General features: G+C 40.8%; 2 protein-coding genes and 1 long non-coding RNA gene across 6 annotated transcripts in view; 1 reads left to right on the forward strand and 2 right to left on the reverse strand.

Annotated features, from left to right (window-relative positions):
- Positions 1 to 3,722, reverse strand: part of PRTFDC1 (phosphoribosyl transferase domain containing 1) — a 98,296-nt gene extending 94,574 nt beyond the window's left edge. For 2 of the 4 annotated variants that reach the window (XM_082452952.1, XM_082452956.1), the window contains exon 1: positions 637 to 805. In XM_082452952.1, the coding sequence (XP_082309078.1) occupies positions 637 to 684 (48 nt within the window). In that variant the 5' untranslated portion in view covers positions 685 to 805. Of the gene's footprint in view, positions 1 to 25; positions 168 to 636; positions 806 to 2,585; positions 2,652 to 3,616 lie in introns of those variants that run through there. The other 2 variants (XM_082452953.1, XM_082452954.1) reach the window with 2 other exon arrangements.
- LOC309656457 lies at positions 1,709 to 4,655 on the forward strand. Its single transcript, XR_014261371.1, has 2 exons — positions 1,709 to 2,284; positions 2,971 to 4,655. It is a non-coding gene; the product is annotated as an uncharacterized lncRNA (long non-coding RNA).
- A 92-nt stretch (positions 4,656 to 4,747) lies between these two features.
- Positions 4,748 to 23,331, reverse strand: part of ENKUR (enkurin, TRPC channel interacting protein) — a 54,292-nt gene continuing 35,708 nt past the window's right edge. The window contains exon 5 of the mRNA XM_082452948.1: positions 4,748 to 16,800. Within this exon, the coding sequence (XP_082309074.1) occupies positions 16,711 to 16,800 (90 nt within the window). The 3' untranslated portion in view covers positions 4,748 to 16,710. The remainder of the gene's footprint in view (positions 16,801 to 23,331) is intronic.

Raw genomic sequence — 23,331 nt, forward strand, 5'->3', positions numbered from 1 at the left:
ACACTACTAGCTACTCTGTACACACCCTCTCTAGCTGGCTCAGCGGGCCCAGCGTGCTGTTTCCCCTCTGCCGAACCGGAGGCTCGCTCGACGGCGCTAGCGTGTCCCGAGCCCGCGCAGAGGCCCCACAGAAAGAGCCCTCGCCCGGGTTTCCAAGCTCAAGCTCCGTCCACTAGAGCTCCTCTACTTCCTGGCTGCCCCGGAGCGCCCTGAGTATCCCTTCTGAAAACAGCACGTGAAGCCCGCGCTGGACGAGTCAGGAGGGAGCACGAGAGGAAGGAGGCCCACAGGAGCGGCCCGCGGGGGTCCTCGCAGGCCCGCCCGGCGCCCGGAGGTGACTCCCGGTGGCCAGCGAGAGTGGGGAGCCGGCACCACCCGGGCTTAACGCGGGAGTAGCGGATTCCTGGCGGGGGGAGGGGGGGACACTGAGGACACGGGGTGAAGGGATGTTAAGCGCGGGTCAGACTGGGGGAGGGGCAGGATGGACGCGATCCCGTCGCGAGGGAGGAACAAAGCCGTGGCCCGCTCTCTCCCGAATGCATTTCGGGCGTTTAATCTAAAAGGGGGGGGAGGGGTGCCAACAAGGGAGGGGCGGGGAGCGCGCGACTCGGCCCCGAAACCGGAGTTTGCATTTACCACGACGCCTCGCCCGTAGTCTGGCGCCTCCTCACGGCTCCCGGCCATGTTTCTCCGGGGAAAGCGGGAAGGAAAGAAGCGCGCGGGAAGGAGCCGGGACGGTGACGGGCCGGGAGGGGGTGGGGGGAGGTGGGAGGGCGGGGGAGGGGGCCCGCCCCGCCCCGGGCCGCCGGGCCGCCGGGCGACCAAGCCGCGGCGCGCCGACGACCCCACGCCTGGCGTGGCTCCAGCGCCTCGGCCCGCGCCCCCAACCCTGGCGGCTCCTCGGGCGCGGGGCGCGGGGCGGGGAGGCGGGGCGGGAGGCGGGGCGGGGGCGCGGGGCGCAGCTGCAGAGCGGCGTCCTCTCCACCTGAGCGCCGTTCCCCGGGCGCCCGCACGGGTCCCCCTGCGGCCACCGCCCGTCTGCGAGCCCCCAGCCCGAGCCCCGCGGGGACCCGGGAGACCCAGGCTGCCCGCGGCTCGGTTTTTACAGGAACAGAAAGCGTGCCCAGATCCCCCGCCTCCCTAGGTCTGTCGTCCCAGCTTTCAGGCTGACAAGGTCCTTGAATCCTTCCTGCTGACTTTTAGGCGCTCTTTATCCCAAGTAAGTCCGCGAAAGAGCCTGCGGTAGAGGATATTCTCGAAGTACGGCTGTGGGCGAAGCTCTGATGTGTTTTTAAAATCCTCGAACTGCCCAGCCAGGCGTTTGAAAGAGCCGTGCGGTGGCTTATCCCTGAACCATGCCCGCGGTTACAGGATGTGGACTGGGAAATAGGGCCTTTCCTTTACCCCTTTCAGGGCGAAAAAAAGAAGTTTTGACACACCATCTACTTTACCACTTTTGTAAGAACGTATGGTCAGATTTTAACTGTTTCAGGCTGCAGCTTAAAGCCGTCGCTCTTCTCAGATTCAGAAGCCTTCTTTTATGAATCCTTTGTTAATTCAACCCCTGATCCCAGCCTTCCCCGGAATGAGGGTCCCCGTTCTTTGTCCGTTCCTCAAGGGCCCTGCTCTCCCTTTATATGTATTCATTGCCCTGGTCTTTTCCCTCCCGCCTCATCCCTTGCAGCCCCGCTCAGGTTTGAAGCCCCGAGCAGAACTCGGGCCCCTCCGAAAGACTATTTTGTTCATCTTCGGGTTCTGGCACAAGGGAGGGAGAGGAATGCTGATTTTGCTTGGTTTGAGGGGAAAATAGTTACCAATCAGTAATGTCACTCTGGGTTGGAAAAATGTTAGTCATTCCGACATGGCCGTGCTCAGCCCTGTTTGTCCTCTCCTAAGTGCCAGCACGTGGAAGGAAGGCAGCCCCGTGGATTGCTGAAATTAGGTGCTGTGCTTGCGGACTGGCTCCCATAAACTGGGTGACAGTGTTTCTTGCACAGGTAAACATTTTCTCTCAGTAAGTGTCAGACGTCCTTGTTTTGGGCCATTTTTATAGTCTGACCTCTTTTCTCAAAAGTGAGGGACCATCTTCTATTTTCATTGTCAAAGGCCAGGCCCAGGAAGCATCTTCACAACCAAAGTCATTAAAACTTCCAGAAACTGAAAAGTGGTGATCCAGCTTTAGAGTTCAGAAGACTCTTTTGGGGAGGCAGCCACCTGCCTACTTGGTAGGTTATGGTGGAGAAGCTGTGTGTTCAGACTCAGACATCTGCACCAAGACACTCAGGTGAGTGTGATGCGGTGGTTCACCAACCATGCCTTAAGGAATCCCACTGTCTTACTGCTGCAAAATCACATTTACCCATAGGAGGCTCAGTGCTGGTACATGGGCCTTAGGGACAAGAAACTTCAAAATAGGTTACAGATGTAGCTGCTCTATTGAAATCAAAAAGCTACTACTGTGTGCCCAGGCCAGGCACTGTGGAAGATGTAAAGGAAATGGTAGATAAGTCTTTCCTTAGAAAGGCCATTAATTAAATGTAAAATCCAATAGGTTCACAATAGAAAAAAAAAAAAAAGTCACTTACTTGAATGACAACAGGAATCGTAAGAATGCACACTCAAGAACATCCCGTAGAGACCCATAGGACATCCTATGAAGGATACAGAATGATGCACAAATCGTTTAAAATTCAGTTCATTTTATTTATTATCTTTTTATATTTTGATAACATTTTGTGTGATCTAGTTATACTTCTATACTTTGGACAGCATTAATGTAATACAATATACATTTGATATCACAAATAGCATTTGCAAGAACCGATGATACCCAAAAATAACAAATCATTTGTCCAGACTTTACTCTTAATCTTGCATATGAGGACTTAGGGGCAAAAATTCTTTTTAAATCTCAAATTTCTGTTATGTGTCTAGTGCAATGGCTTCAGACCAGGATTCTGATTTTTCTAGCAATAATCCATATGACGTGAGCCACTGAGGCTAAGCCAATTACATCCATCAATATGCCTCAATTTTCTCATGGGTAAGAGGGGCACTACATTTCTGCTCTACTGCATATGAAGATGAGATTAACGTGAGCTAACATGCAAGAGAATCCTTTGAAGAGTGCTATAAAACTGTAAGGTGTTATTAATTGGAGATGCCGTGACAATGTGTGACCAGATGTTTATAAAGTTATTTGATGGGCAAAATGACAGGGTAATTGCCTTTTTAAGATGGGTGTAGGGTGACCAACCACGGACAGTTATAATCTAGGGACAAGATGGGACTGGTATGAGAATGGATACAGTAGAAAGAGAAAATTATTAAAGTAATGGAATTTTCCATAAAAAAGGATGTTTTAGCTCAGATTGTCCGTTTTCTGATACTCCCTTGAAGAAGCTGTAAGGATAAAGACATAGATCTTTACAAAGTTAATAACCAGTAAATATACTTGCATTTTTTTGTCCTTCTCTTAATCCCCTTTTAGTTGGAGGTTCCTGCATTTTCAATTCTGAAACTGTCTAGTACCATTACCATGGTGTAAACACAAATATTTATGTTTACCTGAATTCTCCACCAGGCTAAAGACTTTGTCCTAAAAGTATATACTAACCTTTTGCCAGTTTGGTTAGTTCTTGACCTTTTGCCACTGTTAATCTGTTGTTGAAGGAGTGATTCAGTCTATGTGCTGAGTTGTTCAGAGCCAGTCACTCAGTGACACCAGATTCGAAATCCGGAAGGGCATTTAGTTTTTTGAGTCCTGAAACATGAAAATAAACAAAAAAATGCTCGGCCTGGGAATTGTGTTGAAATCCATAAACATGTGAAACTTAGTGACTCAGATTGTTAGTCACAGAGTAACTGATTAGAGTCTGGATGAAATCCATTGTGAACAAAGGCCAGTAATAATGATGATGATATTTTGCTTTTTCTTAGTGCAGAACAAAACCCTTTACAAATGTTACAAGTACAAAAAAAAAAAAAAAGAAAAACAGTGGCAAGATACTTCCAGATATTCAGCCTAAGTAAGAACCTTGCTACCTTTCAGGTATTTTTTTTCCCCTCAACATAAATACAGAAAAAAATATAGTTGCAAATAATTGTAACACACAACCACTTAAGCAAAAGCCTAATTAGTATTCAATTAGCATAGCAAGCCCTCTTTCCTGGCTTCTTGTTTGAAGCAGACTGGATCCAATGCGTAGTCTTAGAGTAAAAAAAATGACTCCATAACGGTTCTTACAAAGAAACGCAGGAGCTACATTCAGAATTATGTTTGGCATTATTACACTTTCACTGGTAATTAACCTTCCACTGAAGAACATGGAGGATAAATTTGCCCGTTCTTTTGCAGTAATGTCAGGCATGAGTAGTATCATCAACAGTAAGTGCTGGGCTGCTTCAGAGATATCCACTCACTATCTCCCCATCTGACCGGAACAGGAATTGGATAGCTTCAGAGTAGAGGAATAATGTGTCCATGTGTTCCTCCAGATCTCAGAGTCCTGGCAGGCGACCTCAACTCTCTTGGCCACCATAAAGCAGTCATTGAAAGGACACAGCTGCAGGAACTAGAGGCTAAGGACTAAATAAATCCATAGTGCTGGAGGCACAAGTCATGTACATGACCCTAACACAATACCTTGTGGTTATGAATGAACGGATTAGCCTCTAATGGTGCAGTGGTAGCTTATGCAAAATTAATTGGTGCCTCAGCCAGTGCCAAGTTTCTAATGGAAAGATGTCCACTTCACACACACACACACACACACATGCACATACACACACAAAACAAGGAGACCTTAGTTGATGAAAACTTTTGCTGGTGTGGGGAGACTAAGGACCAAGTGGAATGGGAACTGAATGTTCTCTTGGCTGAACATGGATTCTCTTCAGATCAGAGTTGATATATGAAACCCACCAGCAATATCTCAGGAACTGATCCAGTTCTTGCCAGGTTCTGGGTTGTATTTTAGGGTCGAGGTGGAGGGAGCTTGGGAAAGAGGCTGGGGAGAAGTAGTTTGAGGTCTGATGTCTCACATGGGAAAAGAGACTGAGAAAGAAAAAAGAGATTTGGACACGGACATACCTAGAGAAACACTTCCCAAAGTGTGTTTCGATTCACTTTTCTTTTTTTAAAATAAATTTATTTATTTATTTCTGGCTGCGTTGGGTTTCGTTGCTGCACGCGGGTTTTCTCTAGCTGCGATGAGCGGGAGCTACTCTTCATTGCGGTGCGCGGGCTTCTCATTGCAGTGGCTTCTCTTGTTGCGGAGCACAGGCTCTAGGCACGCGGGCTTCAGTAGTTGTGGCACACGGGCTCAGTAGTTGTGGTGCACGGGCTTAGTTGCTCCACAGCATGTGGGATCTTCCCAGACCAGGGCTCGAACCCGTGTCCCCTGCATTGGCAGGCGGATTCTTAACCACTGCACCACCGGAGAAGTCCTCGATTCACTTTTCTTTATGCTTGAAAAAGATGTTGTGACTCATTAGGCTTGAGAAACAATGGGATAAGCAAAGCTAAACCCTTCTATCTTGTGGAATGTCTGGAAGCCTTTAATATGCCAACCTGCACTGTCAATATTCAAGAAGACTGTAGCAAAATGGAGTGTTTCCCAAACTTTTTGTACCATGCAAACCTTTTTAGAGGGTGTTTTATAAAAGTTTTTTTAAAATGCATTATTATAAATTATTTAAATTTATACTTGTTATCTTGAAATAAGCAATTTATATGGTCTTAAAGATACATCTGAGAGGACTAAATATTTAAAATATAACATTGTTTTCCAACTATGCATTGGGTTTTGTTTTTTTTTTCCCTCTTTAAAAATATGCGGGCTTCCCTGGTGGCGCAGTGGTTGAGAATCTGCCTGCTAATGCAGGGGACACGGGTTCGAGCCCTCATCAGGGAAGATCCCACATGCCGCGGAGCGGCTAGGCCCGTGAGCCACAACTACTGAGCCTGCGCGTCTGGAGCCTGTGCTCCGCAACAAGAGAGGCCGCGACAGTGAAAGGCCCGCGCACCGCGATTAAGAGTGGCCCCCGCTCGCCACAACTAGAGAAAGTCCTCGCACAGAAACAAAGACCCAACACAGCCAAAAATAAATAAATAAATTAATTAATTAAAAAAATATATATGCAAAAAGAACTTAAATGGACATGGCTAAGGGCTTTCTCAACCTCTGAAAGGCCATGACTTTGCAATTTATGCCATCCTTCCAGTTGACATGGAACTTGTCCTAAAAGACAAAGAACTTACCCCCATGCCCACCCCCATTCCCTCTGCCATGCATACTTTCTTTTTTCCCCCAGCTATGAACAAGATCAGCCTTCAGAGTAGCAAGAGAGAGGCAAGGTATCTCATTGTGGCACTTCCTTTTGGTCTCTTTCAGTGATAGTGTGGTGGCTTCCAAAGACCATTGCTTTGAGACACTGCCAGCATATAGGGTATCCAGATGAACCAAGTGGCAAAGTTGGCATGTGATATAGCAAGTCATACAAGGGCCTGGGCATACTGGGCTCCTGGTTGCTTCTAAGGAGCTATCACATCCAGGACAATGGGAATCTATTGCAGTGCCCACGTTAATAGTCCTGTGGTTTGTACTTGAAGGAACTGAGTTCCCTCTGTGTTTTCTACCTCGGGATCTCTAACTACACTCACTACCTCAGCTACACCAGTGGGATTCGTGGCAAGTTGAACTTGACTCACAGACGGTCGAATTTGCTAAGTTTTAGTAATTCTGTTCATAACTTTTAATTTGAATTTTTTGTTTTTGTTCCGGCTTTATTGAGTATAATTGACAAATAAAAATTGTGTATATTTAAGGTGTAAAACGTGGTAACTTGAGATATACTTATACATTGTGAAATGATTACCACAATCATGCTAATTAACACATCCCCATAGTTATCACACAGTTATCTTTGTGTGTGTGTGTGTGTGTGTGTGTGTGGTGAGAACATTTCAGATCTATTCTCTCAGCAAATGTAAAGCGTACAAGATAGTATTATTAACTGTAGTCACTGTGCTGTATATTAGATGGCCAGAACTTATTTGTCTTATAACTGAAAGTTGGTACATTTTGATCATTTCCCAATTTCCACCTCCACACCTTCAGTCCTTAGAAACTACCACTCTATTCTATGCTTCTGTGAGTTTACTTTTTTAGATTTTATATGTAAGTGAGAGTATACAGTATTTGTCTTGTCTTATTTCATTTAGCATACTGTCCTCTGGATGCATCCATGTTGTCAGAAAAAGGAGGATTTCCTTCTCTTTTATGGCTGAATAATATTCTACTATATGTATATAGTGGAATATTATACATATATATGAAATAAAATATAATTTATATATAAAACAGGATATATTGTATATTATAATGGAATACATAACATAAATATAATCGATAACATATAATATTACATTATATTCCATTAGATATAGGTAAAGGTATTTCACATTTTGATGAAGATTGCATTGAGTCTGTAGATTGCCTTGGGTAGAATGGACATTTTAACAATATTAATTTTTCCAATCCATGAACAAGGGATATCTTTCCATTTATTTGTGTCTTCTTCAATTTCTTTCATCAATGTCTTATAGTTTTCAGTGTACATATTTCTTTCACCTCTTTGGTTAAATTTATTCCTAAGTATTTTATTCTTTTTGATGTTATTGTAAATGGGATTGTTTTCTTCATTTCTTTTTCACATAGTCCATTGCTGGTGCATAGAAACACAACTGATTTTTGTATGTTGATTTTGTATCCTGCAATTTTACTGAATCTGTTTATTAGCTCTTAACAGTTTCTTGGTGGAATTTTTAGGGTTTCCTATATATAAGATCATGTTATCTGCAAAGAGAGACAGTTTTACTTCTTTCTTTCTGAGTTAGGTGCCTGTTATTTCTTTTTCTTGCCTACTCACGTTAAGATGTCCAGTACTATCTTGAATAGAAGTGGTGAGAGTGGGAACGTTTTTCTTGTTCTTGATCTTGGAGGAAAAGCTTTCAGTTTTTCACCACTGAGTATGATGTTAGCTGTGGGCTTATCATATATGGTCTTTATTATGTTGAAGTACATTCTTTCTATACTTAATTTGTTGAGAGTTTTTATCAGGAAAGGATGTTGAATTTTGTCGAAAGCTTTTTCTCCAACTATTGAGATGATCATATGATTTTTATCCTTTATCTTGCTAATGTGGTATATTATATTTATTGATTTGTGTATGTTGAACCATCCTTGCAACTCAGGCATAGAATTCACTTGATCATGGTGTATGATACTTTTCGTGTGCTGTTGAATTTTGTTTGCTAGTATTTTGTTGAAGATTTTTACATCTATGTTCATCAGGGATATTGGTTTGTAATTTTCTTTTCTTGTACTGTCCTTATCTAGCTTTGGTGTGAGGGTAACGCTAGTCTCATAACCAGAGTTTGGAAGTGTTTCCATCTCTTTAATTTTTTTAGAAGAGTCTGAAAAGGATTAGCATTAATTCTTCAGTAAAAGTTTGGTAGAATCCACTAGTGGAACCATCTGGTTGTGGGCTTTTCTTTGTTGGGAGATTTTTGATTACTGCTTCAATCTCTTTACTCATTATTGGACTCTTCAGATTTTCTAGTTCTTTATGATCCAGTCATGAGAGGTGTATGTTTCTAGGGATTTATCCATTTCTTCTTTGTTATCTAATTTGTTGGCATATAATTATTCATAGTAGTCTCCTATGATCCTTTATATTTCTGTGGTATCAGTTATGTTTCCTCTTCCATTTATAATTTTATTTATAATTTTGTTATTTTATTATAAAATTATTATTTTATTTATATTATGTATTTTTTCTTGGTTAGTCTCACTAAAAGTTTGCCAGTTTTGTTCACCTTTTCAAAAAGCCAACTCTTAGTTTTATAGATGTGTTCTAAAGTTTTTCTGGTCTTTTATTTATTTATGCTCTTCCTTGCTATTTCCTTTCTTGTGCTGACGGCTTAGTTTGTTCTTCTTTTTCTAGTTCCTATAGGTGTAAATTTAGGTGTAAATTTGAGATCTTTCTTTTTTCTTAATGTAGGTATTTTTCACTGAAAAATTCCCTCTTAGAACTGCTTTTGCTGCATCTCATAAGCTTTGGTATGTGTTTCCATTTTCATTTCCATTTCATTTGTCTCAAGATCTGTTTGATTTCTTCCTTGATCCATCGGTTGTTCAGGGGTATGGGTCCGCAGTGGTGTTTCATGATGTTGGTGGGCCTATTACCAGGGGCTCAGGTGGGCATGGATCCTGTTTGGTCTCTGGTTGGATGGCTCCAGGACCTTGGTCAGTAGGGCTGGTGCTGGGACAACTGTCCACTTCAGGGTCTGCAATTGGGTCTGCAGATAGCTGGCCTGTTGTCACGTACACAGACAGGTGTGTCTCCCACCAGGTTCCTGGGAGAGATCCTGCTGGGTCACTGGTCAGATCCTTGCGCATGCAGGACTACCCTGGACCATGGCTGAGAGGGACTGAGCTGAGATGAGAGGCTGCTTTATGATCCACAGCGGGAATTGAGGTCTGCAAGCCTGCTTCCAGGGGCATGGGGAGGCATGTCTCCTGCTGGGTTCTTGGGTGAGCCGAACTGCCTCTGGACCATGGCTAAGTAGCGCTGGAGCGAGGTCACAGGGCTGCTTCAGGATATGTAAACAAAGCAAGGTCAGCAGGCCCACCATCAGGAATGTGAAGGACCACGTCTCCCATCATGTCCCTGGGTGGTCAAGACTACTCTCAGACCACGGTTGAGAAGCGCTAGAGCCAAGCTGTAGGGCCACTTCAGGCTCCACCATCAGACCAAGGTTGGTGGGCCTTCCTCCAGGGTCACTGATGGGCATGGGTCCCTGGGTGAGCAGGACTCCTTCTGGATTGTGGCCGAGAGGGACTGGAGCTGGGTCACAGGCCACTTCAGGGTCCTCAACTGGGACTGAGGTTGGCAGGCCAGTTATCCTCCTGAGTCCCTTGGGGAATGGTGCTGTTGGCAAGTCCACAGGGAGAAGAGGCTGTTTCTGGGCCTGTCGTTGGGACCTCGGTCAGTGGGCCTGCCGCCTGGGTGTGGGCGTGCCTTCTTAAAATGGCCCTCGACGATCTTGGGCTCCATCAGGCTTTCACAACCTCTTACCTGGATCCAAAGCTCCCACAAAGGCACTTTTGTCTGAGGATGACCAAAGTACTGTTGCCGTGGGGGACACAAGTGGGGGAGCTCTCATTCTGCCATCTTACTGGCCTATAACTTTTTTAAAAGAAAATTAAAATGTGTTTTTTCATTTTAAAATTAGTACGTGCAAATTATTTTAAACTGGAAAATATAGAAAAATAAGAGTACAATATAAAGGCATTTTAAACGTGTTTGGTATCTTTTAATTTTGCGATTCTGGAAAGTTTATCTTACACGGTTGTGACTAAATGCTTACTCTATAATGCCTTGCTTCTCTGCTTCACACACTAAGTAAAATAAACATATAACTCAAGTGTTTTTCCATGGTATAGTAAGCTCTTTATAAATATCACTTGAAATGGCAATGCCATCATTTATTTAACCATTCCTCAATATATTTTTATTACTTCCAAATTCTGATTTTATAAAAATATATAAATAACTATGTTTGTAATAAAATATTTATATGTATTTTAACTATTTCTGGAGGAAAAATTCTCTAGAAATTGAATTCCTAAGTTATATGATGTAAATATTTTAAGGCTCTTGATATATGGTTCTAAATTTAGCTTGCAATATTAATGTCTTTCTTCAATGGAAAATCATAGTAAATCTCATGGGATTTTTAACTGAACATGAATAAAATTTTATTGCAAAAACACTGAGGTTTGAGGGAAGAGCATTCGCTAACATATGTTAAAAGCTTAGTAATTGGAACTAATAAGAAAAGTCTGTTTGAATTTGTGATTAATTCTTAACTATAGACTACTACAAAAACAATGTGCTTTTACTGTAGTCCATAAAGTAATACCTAGACTAATGAAAAGTTTATGGTACTCTGTTTTAGGCTTTTGGCTCCAAGTCAGGCAGACTCAGCTTTAAAATCAGACTCCACCACCTACCACCTGACCTTGGGCAAGTTTCTTAACTTCTTTGCCTTATTTTCTGCACCTGTTCAATGAAAATAATGTTAGTTCCTGCTTCTTAGGGTTATTGTGTGTCTTAAATAAAATATCGTATTCAGAGTACCAAATACTTAAGGAGTGCACAATACATTTTATCTATTATTAAAAAATAATTTAAAATGGAATTCCTAGTCAGTTAGAATTTCTGCATTAATAAACAGATCAGTCGAAAAGTTTTAAATAAATAAACCTACACTCTATATCATTCACAGTTTCTTTATGTAAATGAGCTAATATTTTCCATGAAATTATAGCTCTTGGGTTATCAACTTTATATATATATATAATCTATATATATATGTCATCTATGTAAAACAAAAGTAAGCTACAAGAAAAGCCTCTGTATAATTAGCACAAATAGTAATGGAATCCAAATTAATTAAGAGGTCTATTTTTTTATTTATTGCTTTATTATTTTTTATTTTATATTAGAAAGAAAAAAATTAGCTTGACTTAATGGTCTTCATGTTTGGAATATGAAGGACAACAATAAAAGTTAACTTCAAAATTAATGAATATACTTCAGATAAGTTTCCAGCAAACATACATTGATAATCCCAATATTTATAATTTACACCTAAGGAACAAGTATAAATGGATCAAATTTTAAAATCACTTAACATTTTTCTAATTTTCTCTGTAAGGAGCAATTGGGGAAAGTCTTTTAGTGGAAAGTTGTCCCTCAATGCAGGACTGGGCATTGCATTAGTATTTGGGTGAAGCCATGCTCTGTTTCTACAGGCCATTTTTAGATGCTATTTGGTTGCTGTGGTCAGTGGTTTTCTTGCTTTAGCACCCACTTTACCTCAAATTCTCCACTATTTCTGAGCTCAGCAAAACTATCATGATCCTTTTGAACTCAAAGCTCAGGCCAACTTTGTCATTATCTGAGTTTGTCTCTTGGCTTGAGAAATAACCTTCAGATTCTTGTTGGTTCATACCAAACCCACACATGGCAACAACCCTAAAAGTCGCACAGGTGAGATATTTTCAACACATCTTTAAGTTAAGATCATTTAAAGAAACAGGAGGCCAGAAAAATCTAGTTTGTATGATAAGGCCAAATGCGTAACCAGGAAATAATTTCTTTCTCACTTTACAACTGATGTCGTTGGCTTTTTATTCTCAGATTTTCATCATGTTCAGCACAATCAGTCACAGAATATACACCCAGGTCACCTTTTTTACAGAGAATAAAGGAATGAGAGATGACTCAGTCTTCTCTGTGAGTCTGGGGATTTTGCCAAGGCTTAAGTGATATAGACAGACTGTCTCAAAAATCATAAATGTCATACCTGGACTTTGCACTCATTACCTTTTCACCTTGATAGTCAAGTTCTATCACCTTTTGTATTATGTTTTCTTTTTCTCTTACCTGTGAACTTTCTGCATTCTTTATCAACATTTCTTTTTTAAGTTTTAAAACTAGTTTGTGTTTCTGAGTTCTTGCTTTCAGCATACTTCTTGGATTCAGGCCAGTTGTCTAATCAGATTGAATTTTTTAAAATAGCAGACTTTTAAAAATTATAAATATTGAAAATGGTTACTGAAATTGTCATTCGAGTAGTTGTTCAGAAACCATTTGGTGTTAATTCGGAAAACTTGGAACATAAATTTCCAATGATTGTTCTTATTCTTAGAGAGATCAGACATTTAAAAGTTTTTTTTTCCAAATATTCTTCCACATTTTCTTCCCTTTGTAAAAAAAATTAAATTAACAAAAAGGAAAAATCTGGCCTAAAAATCAAACCATGAAAAACGATGTAAAATAATAGACAAGCAAAAATTCTCAAAATCCGGTTTGCCTTTGCATAATGAGAAAGAATGGAGAAAGAAGACACTGGAAATAATTATCTAAGCCCAGTTTATGAACCTGTGAAAATTAATGGAGAATACAGGGAAAATGTTCTCTTCCCACAAAGCTCTAGGCAATTCCACTGTGCTGAGATTCCCTAGGTTTGGAGGCCTAGAAGATTTTGCCAGGGGCATGCCCAGGTACGTAAACTCCCAAGCATTTTACCAGGTCTTAGACCAGGGTTTCTCAACCTTAGCAATATTGACATTTTGGGCCAAATAAGTCTTTGTTGTTGGGCTGTTCAGTGCTTTGTAGGATGTTTAGCAGCATCCTTGACTTTTACCTACTAGAAGCCAGTACCACTCCCAGTTGTGGTAATAAAAATATCTCTAGAAAGTGTCAAATGTCCTCCTGGAGGGGAGGAAGGGACAAAATCATTTCTAGTTAGGAATCACTGTCCTAGAGTAACAGATCTTATGCCGGTCTCAACTGTTTCTACTCTGTTTTGAAGAGATAAAGGAAAAGGTTTGTCTGATAGCCAATAGACCCATAGCTAATTAGTCTGTAGCCCTCTCTCAATGGAATAATGTGAGAAAAGTTTGTGGGAGGGTTTTCTTCCTTTCATGCTTTCTGGAATAGAGAAACATAACCAAACACAAAGAAAACATTGATTATGTTTCAGACATAGAGAAATATAAATCAAAGCTTGGGTCAAAAAGCAAAATCAAAACTTGGTTTCTACACTTTCTTTTTATTATGGACTCAATCATTTTCCATTTTCTCTTAGTCCTTCAAAATGGGAATTTGAGTTTATAATATTAATAGACTTAGGGAGCTCCCTGGCAGTCCAGTGGTTAGGACTTGGCACTTTCACTGCCGTGGCCCGGGTTCAATCCCCAGTCGGGGAACTAAGATCCCACAAGGCACGTGGTGTGGCAAAAAAAAATTAATAGACCTATAGGGTTCATTAATATTATTTCCATCTCATATAAAGAAAGGTGAGTTTCAGGTGAGGCTGAGCAACATAAAGACTTCCCAAAGTACTGATATTTTAAATTCATGAGGCTTATGGCAGGATTCGGAAATAAGCTTCTCTTCTCAGACCTGTCTGTTTTTTTAAAAAATATTTATTTATTTATTTATCTGGCTGCCCTGGGTCTTAGTTGTAGCACATGGGATCTTTGTTGCCATATGCGGGATCTTTTAGTTGTGGCATGCAGGATCTAGTTCCCTGACCAGGGATCAAACCCAGGCCCCCTGCACTGAGAGTGCAGAGTCTTAACCACTTGACCACCAGGGAAGTCCCAGGCCTGTCTTTAATACAGAGCCACGCATGCTAGGCTGAGCAAGCTACTGCACAGGTGAGTCACAGCTCTGCAGTCTGTGCCCTGCCTCTGCCACTTACCGCATGGCCTTGGGACTCACGACGTTGAGATTCAGTTCCTCCATGTGAAAAATGAGAACAGCCATGATTCTCTGATGTGACTGTTGTAATGATTACATTCGTATCAGGATCCCTGTCACTTGTATTATTCCTCTTTTCCTCCATCCCCTTCCTTCCTCTCCGCTGTATCTATTCCTTGCACTCAGGCCCTCAGGGACCACAGCCCTCACATACTTGCTCAGCCCCGATTCTGAGCCCCAGCACTGCAGAGGGCTTGCCAACTTATCCAGGGTATTTAGAAAACTAAGACTGCATGCTTCATAAAATTAACTGAGAGCTCTGTCTTTCAATTTCTTACTACTTAAAATGGTTTCATTAAATTTCCAAATGTTTAGATGTCTATGAACATAAAAAATCAAGTTCCCTGTGAAAATAATCACCAAAGTCTTAGCACTGGGTCAGGAGGACTATTAGAAGTCATCTGGTCCAGCGGGGATTCCTGGCCTATGGTCAGGATGCTTTTACTGATGGCTACTCAGCCCTTTGCAGGCACCTCATCTCATTTTTGAGAAGTTTTATTTACTGGAAAGTTCTGATCTTGCCTGAACCTCTTTTGGGTTTTTTTCTGGAAAAACACTGAGTGCATCTCCTTCTTTATCTGCTAATGAGCTACACAGTCCTCAGCAAGTCATACATTTGCTACATTTAAAGACTTGATATGTGAATTTATCAAATACAAAGCAATGAAACTAATCCTATAGGTGCACAACCACCTTTGTAATTAGAGAAGAAAAATGAAACATGCAAAATCCTTAATACTTAACTGGCTAATAAAGGAGAGACCCTATTGCGTGTGGTATATGCAACTTTCTCATTAATTTTGAAAGCAGTGCCGACTTTCTCGTAGGCAGTAATGCCCTCCAGTTTCCTTCCTTTTTTTCTCCCAGTGCCTTGGGGCTTTTTCTGGACACTTTCTTCTGAGACACTTTCTTCTGAGACACTTATCCACTGAGCAGCCTATGCTGCCAGCCCACTTCCTGGGGTGCCTTCTCCATATGGTGCAATCTCGCTCTGTTAGAATGTGCCACTTCACTTACATAGGCATTCAAGTGGATGGACTATGGTACAAGAAAGATGCTGGAGTTTAAGTGAAATCTTGGCGCGGTGTACGTCATTTACCCTTCAGGTGCCTGAGGGTATGCCTCTATTAATGGGCATCCACACTCTCCCCTGTCAACACTTCTGCTGCCAATCAGTAATGGTGCGTTCTTGGACAATCACCTAACCTCTCTGTGCCTCAGTTTTCCAATTACTAGAAGAGGAGGAAAATCATACTTAACCATAATCATAAGGTTATTATGAGCATTAAGTGAATTTATTTAAGCCCTTAAAACAATACAGACCCTAGCAACTGCTATATATGTTTGCTATCATTACTATTTTAGAGAAGCAAATGTGGCAATATCTCTGTTTCTCATTTTACTGGCTATTCATGGCTTTGAAAAGTCATGTAATAATTTAGCTTTTTTTGGGCTAATTTAATAAACAAATTTACTCTTTACTGTGAGCAAGACCCGCTGCTTTGCCCACCATAACAGACCCAGAAGATTTAAGATTCCTCGGGTACTGGGTTCAGTTCCCGCCTCCACAAATTCAGAGTCTTCTTTTTCTGCTCTGTGTGTGTGTGCACGCGTGCACGCTTGAAAAAGTGGCAGAAATGGGTCCAGTTGGTCTGAACTGCCCATTCCTGTCATTACTCTACACAATGAAATCGTGTGATTTCTTTCATCATGTGCAGCTGGTACCACCTTGTCTGCCTCTGAGGTATGCCATGCCCAGAAATGATGAAAGGCTTTGGCTCTTACAAAGGAGAATAAACCTCCAAATGAACTGAATACTTATCATGGAGGTAGGGCATGAAAGATCATGAATTCTGTCTTTTCTTTCAGTTAAGCCCTAGTATTTCTCACTGCATTACTCTTTGCTTAATTCTACATTTAGATCCTTGAACAAAAATTTTACAAGAGACTTTTCAGCATTCTATCATCCTGACCCTCCCTTATGCCCTATAGTAATGACAGCTGTATACCTTTGTGTAAATATATGTGTTATATATATCTCAGCTGATTGAATAATTACGGCTTCACACACCCAAGACTGAAAGAAATTAGCTGCAGCCTAAAAATATAAGAAAATGTAGTCAAGTAATATATAGTCTTCTAAAAAAGATTTTAACCAGAGATCAGGCTTCTAGTATTTCTGGCCATCAGCTACATCATCACTGGGACACTGAAAGAGTGGAAAATATTGGTGGAAAATGTTGTTACCTGGTAGATTTTTAAACCCATATGCTGTTAAGATCCTGGGCTCCCATTCCTTCTTCCTTCTCATCCAGATGTAGGGAGCAGGGTGTTCCCAGCCCCAAGAGGAAGAAGAACTCCGTTTTCTTTCTCTGCGACAACAATCCTTTTCCGGGGCTGATGAACAAGGAAAACAAAGCATAAGCTGAGCTGTTCTGAGGTGATCCTGCCTGTGAGGTCTGAGACTGCACAAAACTGAGGTCTTGCAGAGCCAACACGGCAAGCTTAGAAAGCAGGAAATGCCTTCTATGTCTTCCGCCAACCTCTTTACACAGATGCTGACACGCTGTCACTCATCAAGCAGCTAATATCCTTCATAATATCCTCTGCCGTCCAAGCTTCCCCTGGACCTGCCCTGTATGGTGTAACTGTGCACCCGTGCTTTTTTTCAGTCCCCTATGCTGCCCTACTCTCTTACGTGCCTTCTGACTCCTTCTATTGGGGCCTTCTCCCTGTTTGGATAATCTAATTCAGGAGTGCCCGATAAAACATGATGGTGGAATTTCAGACACTGTCACATGTTGATGAGAGGGCAGGATGTTTGGAAACCCATAATACCACCTACGAATCCTGTACCTTATGCAGGGTGACCTGTACTCAGGGACTGCTACCTTCATCATTACTGTCTATAAGTCATGTTTGCTGAGGATGGGGTTATGTGCTTAAGATATTATCAACATTTTTCCTAATTCCTCTTCTATCACAGAACTATAGAATCCACAGATCTCTAAGTAAGCTCTGGAGAAAAATTCACACACACAAAAAGAAAGATAAAACAAAAAGGAGACCATAATGCAAACTTTTCTAGCGAATACTAAAAATTGTAGTTCTGATGTATTTGTTTCTTTGCTTTAATAAGATTGTAGCATATAATTTTTTAAATAAATTATTTATTTATTTTTGGCTGCGTTGGGTCTTCGTTGCTGCGCGTGGGCTTTCTCTAGTTGCGGCGAGCGGGAGCTACTCCTCATTGCGGTGGCTTCTCTTGTTGCGGAGCGCAGGCTCTAGGCAGCGGGCTTCAGTAGTTGTGGAGTTGTGGCTCGCGGGCTCTAGAGCGCAGCCTCAGTAGTTGTGGCGCACGGGCTTAGGTGCTCCGCGGCATGTGGGATCTTTGCGGACCAGGGCTTGAACCCGTGTCCCCTGCATTGGCAGGCTGATTCCTAACCACTGCACCACCAGGGAGGCCCTGTAGCATAGAATTTTTAAAGGGAAAAAACTCATAGAGAGTAACTAATTTGAAGAAAAAAGATGGAGAAAGTCTCGTTTGCAAAAATACAAATAAGAACTGTGGTTTAAATGATATCAATAGTTACAAAAACCCTGGAACTGATTAATTTTCTCATGTGGAATGACATTTTAGGCCATTATTGACATTTATCCTTTCTTATCATGAGCATTCTTAAATCATTCCCCGAGGAATGCTAAAATTTTTCTGAGAAACTTCTGCATCATCCTAAACTTGCATTTGCAAAGCTTGATTGCCTTAGGAAAAAACCCCACTCTTTTATATCATTTTTGCATAGCAACATCCCAAACACAGCAAACATGATGAGACATGGAAAACAGAAAGAGTCTGGGAGGAATACAGCCATAGAGGGATTGGACATGTATTCTCAGAAACCACTTGAGGGCTGCGTTGCTCTCCCGTGACAGCTGCAGGGGCGAGACCCATCCACGGTTCTCATTTCCTCAAGCTCTTCCTTAGCACTTCTTACAAAGTTTTATTTTATTCTGAAATCAGGTGAAAATGGGGGAAAATATCAATCTTTATTGAAGGGAGAAAATTCTTTCAAGATGATGTGTATTCCCACAAGGTTGGGCTGCATATTTTAGAAGTATAGTAAGTATGCACTGTTCTACAACAGTTACCATAGGAACAAAACTTTTCCCCCCATTAGATGGTAGAGTAATCATGGTAGTAAATTTTCACAGAAATATCTAAGCTACACAAATTAAGCATTGGTTAGGAGTCAAATCCAACAGATTGTGGATTTAATAGGCAGGTGTTACAGAGGGAGGACAAGAGCTCTAAATATAAGGGGAAATGTTTGCACATCGAATGATCAAACTATAAGTTTGCTAAACTAACCATCGAAGTGGGCACTTTGATGCCCACTGCTTTTTATTCTGCTCTAATTTCCCAGGAGGGCATCACCCCAGCTGTCAGCTGAAAGCCATGCTAAGCAGTATCAAAGAGGATTCTTACAGCCTGGCTCCTAAGAATTTATTCTGAAAAAGAGAGCAAGTGCGACATACCACTGCGTAAGTGGATACTCGGGGTTCTGTGAACAACGTGGTGTGTTGAGTGGTGTAATAATCGTGGGCGCTTCCACAATGAGCTGGACTTGAGCCGGGTTTTAAAAGAAAGGTAACATCTAGGAGGTGGTGTGATGTTTTAGTATAAGGGCTACTACTATATTACATCTACTTTAAGATGCATAGTTTTCACATCAAAACATCTCTGAAATGAGGCTGCCTTAGAATTCATGGTATCTCATAGTCACTATTGACTAGGTGCAGTTGTGATGTTTCATTATACACACATGAGCAAACTGAGTCATTGTCACTTCAACTGAGTTTTGTCCATTGTTGGCTCTCTCTATATGTTGAGTTTAACTGACATTTATAAATGGTTATACTACTATTTGTCCTGGAAATGAAAAGTTTTTGTGTCTACAGAAAAGCATGGAACAAAGCAGAGATATGGGCATGAGAAGGATGAATAAGCAAAATATGATCTTAAGAACATGCAATAGAAAAGTTCAATGTGTAAGGTGGAAGAGCAGGTAAAAAGAATCACACTACATAAGACCCCCATAAGAATACTGGTTAGCAAGTATAATAATTTTAGAATTAGTTTTCTCTTAAACATTTGAATAAAATATCTTGAACACGTGAATTCTGATGTGACTTTTAAAAGAATCTAACCATTTAAAATAGTTTTTAAAAAATCTATTTTAAGATAATTAGCCTCAATGTGTGTATTAAAGGGATTGTAATAATAAAATATCAGTCTGAACACTCAATATAATTAAGTTCCATTTACATGAAAAATACCTGAGTCCTAAAACAATACCCAAAGTGCCATATGATGAATCAATGTCAGATAACTGCTTAAAATATACTTAAACGTATGAGATATTACTAGAAACACAAGACTAAATCATGCTAGAATAATGCGTTTTTTACAAAGAGGATTATTCTCTTTAAGACCTGTGGCTTACATTTTTACTTTATGAAAAGTTTCCATTTTATTTAATTTTCAAAAAGTGTATGAGTCAATTGTCATTAACTTGTTTGGCTAATTCTGAAATAACTAGAAATTCTGAAAACTTGGAACCTTGGCACATTATTTTTTACGTTATAAAATACACTTAGAAGAAATAGAGTCTTTTAGGCTTTACTACTGTATTTTAAATCCCCAAAGGGTGTGTCACAGTGATTTTTGGAAAAGCTATGGGTGCACTGCAAAAGAATTATAGCAGTTTAATGATATAGCAAGATGGTGTTCCAAATTCTAAGATAATTTAATAATTTAAAGCCTAACTCACCAGTCTCACTGTCTACCACCCACATACTGTAAGGCCTTCGTGTTAGTGCTGGACACCATCTTACCACGTGGGTGGCAGCTGCCTGTCATCTCAATAATTCTGAAGAAAAGCCAGGGAATTTGTTTTGAAGTGTTTGTCCAGATGGAACCACATGTGACCTCCAGGGTGCTGGGCCTGAATCCTAGCCTGCTGGCTGTGTACAGCCATAGAGCTTACCCAGGAGAAAATTTCACTGTCTCCTCAAAGCCAATGAAGATAAAAGAAACCTGTATCAGTCCAAAAAGCACAGCTCATACATGTGGGAATTGCACAAGATTAAAGTTTGTCCTTTGTGTTGTCCTCAAAAAGGCCAGGAGATAGAAAGGAAAGCAGACAGCTGCTGGGTCCCTCTGTTTTGTTGCTTTCCTTGCTTAAAAGAAACTTTGAATCCTATTGGTGAATAGGGGGCCTTGAGCGTGTAATAGCAAACTCTGGTTATTATGTCCACTTAGGTGATACAAGAACCACATCATTGGAACAGGATCCTATGAAAGGTAAGACTTGACAGACTTCTGAGCCATGAAAGGTCCAATTCCTTTTAACAGTCATGAACAGGGTGGCATAAGCACAATAGGAAAGATTCTTGGGCAGGCTGGGAAGCTGCTGACCCTTGTTATTCCACGGCAAAATATTTGGTAAAATTGTCTCTTGTACTGTCACAGAAGAGAAACCACGTGACTTAGCTACACTCTCAAGGGGGACTGTTTGTAAAAACTTAGGATATTGTGGTGGGTCAACTGCTTCTTGTTTTTAACAAGATACTAAGAAAGAGAAGAACTCAGGCCAGTTTGCACAGAAAGATGGGAGTGAATAGAGTTAAGGGAGGTTTTCTGAATGTGGCCTGCAATCTAAAGTTAATAAATGTGTAGGCTTCCAGTGTTTCTAAGAAAGAGAAGAACACCAAACACAGGAATCAGTAGACTCAATGCACACCCCACCCCCAGGAAGATGAAAGCAGATCTCAGATGGTTGCAATGAACCCAGATTGGAAATTCAACATGGTGTGGCCAAGGACAGGGCAAGGTCCCATATCCATGGCCTCTCTTCCATCCAGAATGAACACACAGGCATAGTGAAAATCAATAAAACCTCTGCTTTCTTGATGGAATCTACAGATAATTGCTGATAATGAATGATGGGACGATAAAAAAGCTATTCCTTGCCTGAGTGCTTACACTGACTATATGATACCTATCTTGGCAAGAGTCTTCTGATCTCCACCGACATAACCACATATCTGTTGAATCGGAGTAATTCTCCTATAGACACATATATCATTACTTTTATCTTACACACATATGCCTAGAGTATTATTTGGAAAGTACACAGAGGCTGGTCACAGTGGTTGCTTCTGGGCAGGGGGATTCAGTGGTTACAGGAAAGAAGCATGAGGGAGACTTACTTCTCCTTACTCACCTTTGGGTAGTTATGAATTTTGAATTTTTGACCATGTATATACATCACCTATTCACACACACACACACACACACACAGAGCAAAATTTAAAAGAGTTTCTAATAAAATTACAAGTGTACATACCTTTTGACCTAGTTATTTTACTCCTGGGAATGATTTTCTACAAATATAGCCAAATGTGTAAAATGAGGTAGGTTCAAGGTCAGTTACTTCAGCATTGCTTTTAATAGGAAATACTGAAAAAACTTAAATGAAATAACTTAAATGTCCATCAGTAGGGTGCTGGTAAAATATATTATATACACCCATACAACTTAATACCATTCATCTACAAAAAGGAATGAAGAACATTATGTATTGATAAAAAACGAGCTTACTAACTGAAAAGGCAAGTGTTATTGTGTGCTCTTAGTTGAGTTTTTAAAAAGTTCATAAAAAATTGAAGCATTGGCTGTCTCAGGAAAGGAGAACTTGGTGGTAGAGGTTCAGGGGTGGGAGGAATGCTTTTTATTCCAAAAGAATTCCACAGATGTTTTCCACATCAGCAGCATCATTTAGGTAAGTGTATACCCTAACTTCATAGACAACACTCATCTGAGTGCCTAAGTGAAGGCAGGTAAACAAACAAACAAACACCCATCCAGTTTCATTTCCTATAGAGGCAGCATCTTTTAGAATAAAAAGTCTGTATCTAAAGGCCATATCTGCATGTGCAGTTTAAACAAATTATTATGTGCATGGTCGTTTTACACCAATCCTGTGAAACATTATCTTTAGTTTTCAGGGATAATTAGCATTAACTTAGTCTGTTGCTAATTTCAGTTCTTTCTCATCAGGCACATTATGTGTGAAGAAAAAATGACCTCATTCAGTATTTTTTTATTATGAAGACAAGTTTCTTGTTTTTTGTTTTGTTTTGTTTTGTCAGATATCGTCTAAAAGCATAGAGGCTCTGGTACAGTCAGAGAGAATGTTCTTCTGTAACTGGAACCACTCTTTCTAGCTAAAGGGACATTATCCCATTTCTTTTTAAACACTTCTCCTCCCCTCCCTCCCCCTGTCCCTTTCCCTCTCTCCTGTCCTCCCTTCCTTCCTTTTTCCTTTCAGCACTAGTTTTCTAGAGAGACCATCTACTTAAAATCCTTAGAGTGAACACCCTGTGATTGAAAACCTCAAATGACTATTATTAAGAAAATCTTCATCTAAAAAGATCTGCAAACAAGTGATGGTTTTCACTTTACTTAACATTTTTTCCAGTTTGTCAAATGGCAGGTTGAGCTGATGAGGGCTGGTGAAAATCATTGGCTCTGGATCCTCTTAACGATTTTCTGCATTCTGATCAGTCTAAAGACCAAACTTCTGCTTAAGCGAGGTTGAAAATAGTCATATAGTTTTATAGCGATATACCATTAGAACTGGAAGGAGGGTGAGACAGAATCTAGTTCAGTTTGCTTTATAGATGGAACTAAGGTTGAGGAACACTAAGTGATTGCCCAAAAAGTCACATAACTTACTGTCAGAGTCAGACCTGCTGATTTTTTTCACCATAGCACATCAGAGCAGGAAGAAAGAAATGCTCCAAAAAAACTACCTTGCTCTTTTTGTCCCTTATAAATGTTTGTCTCCAACTTGGAGTAATCAG

This window comes from Balaenoptera physalus (assembly GCF_965194825.1).
Source record: "Balaenoptera physalus genome assembly, chromosome: 2".
In the NCBI taxonomy this organism is placed as follows: domain Eukaryota; kingdom Metazoa; phylum Chordata; class Mammalia; order Artiodactyla; family Balaenopteridae; genus Balaenoptera; species Balaenoptera physalus.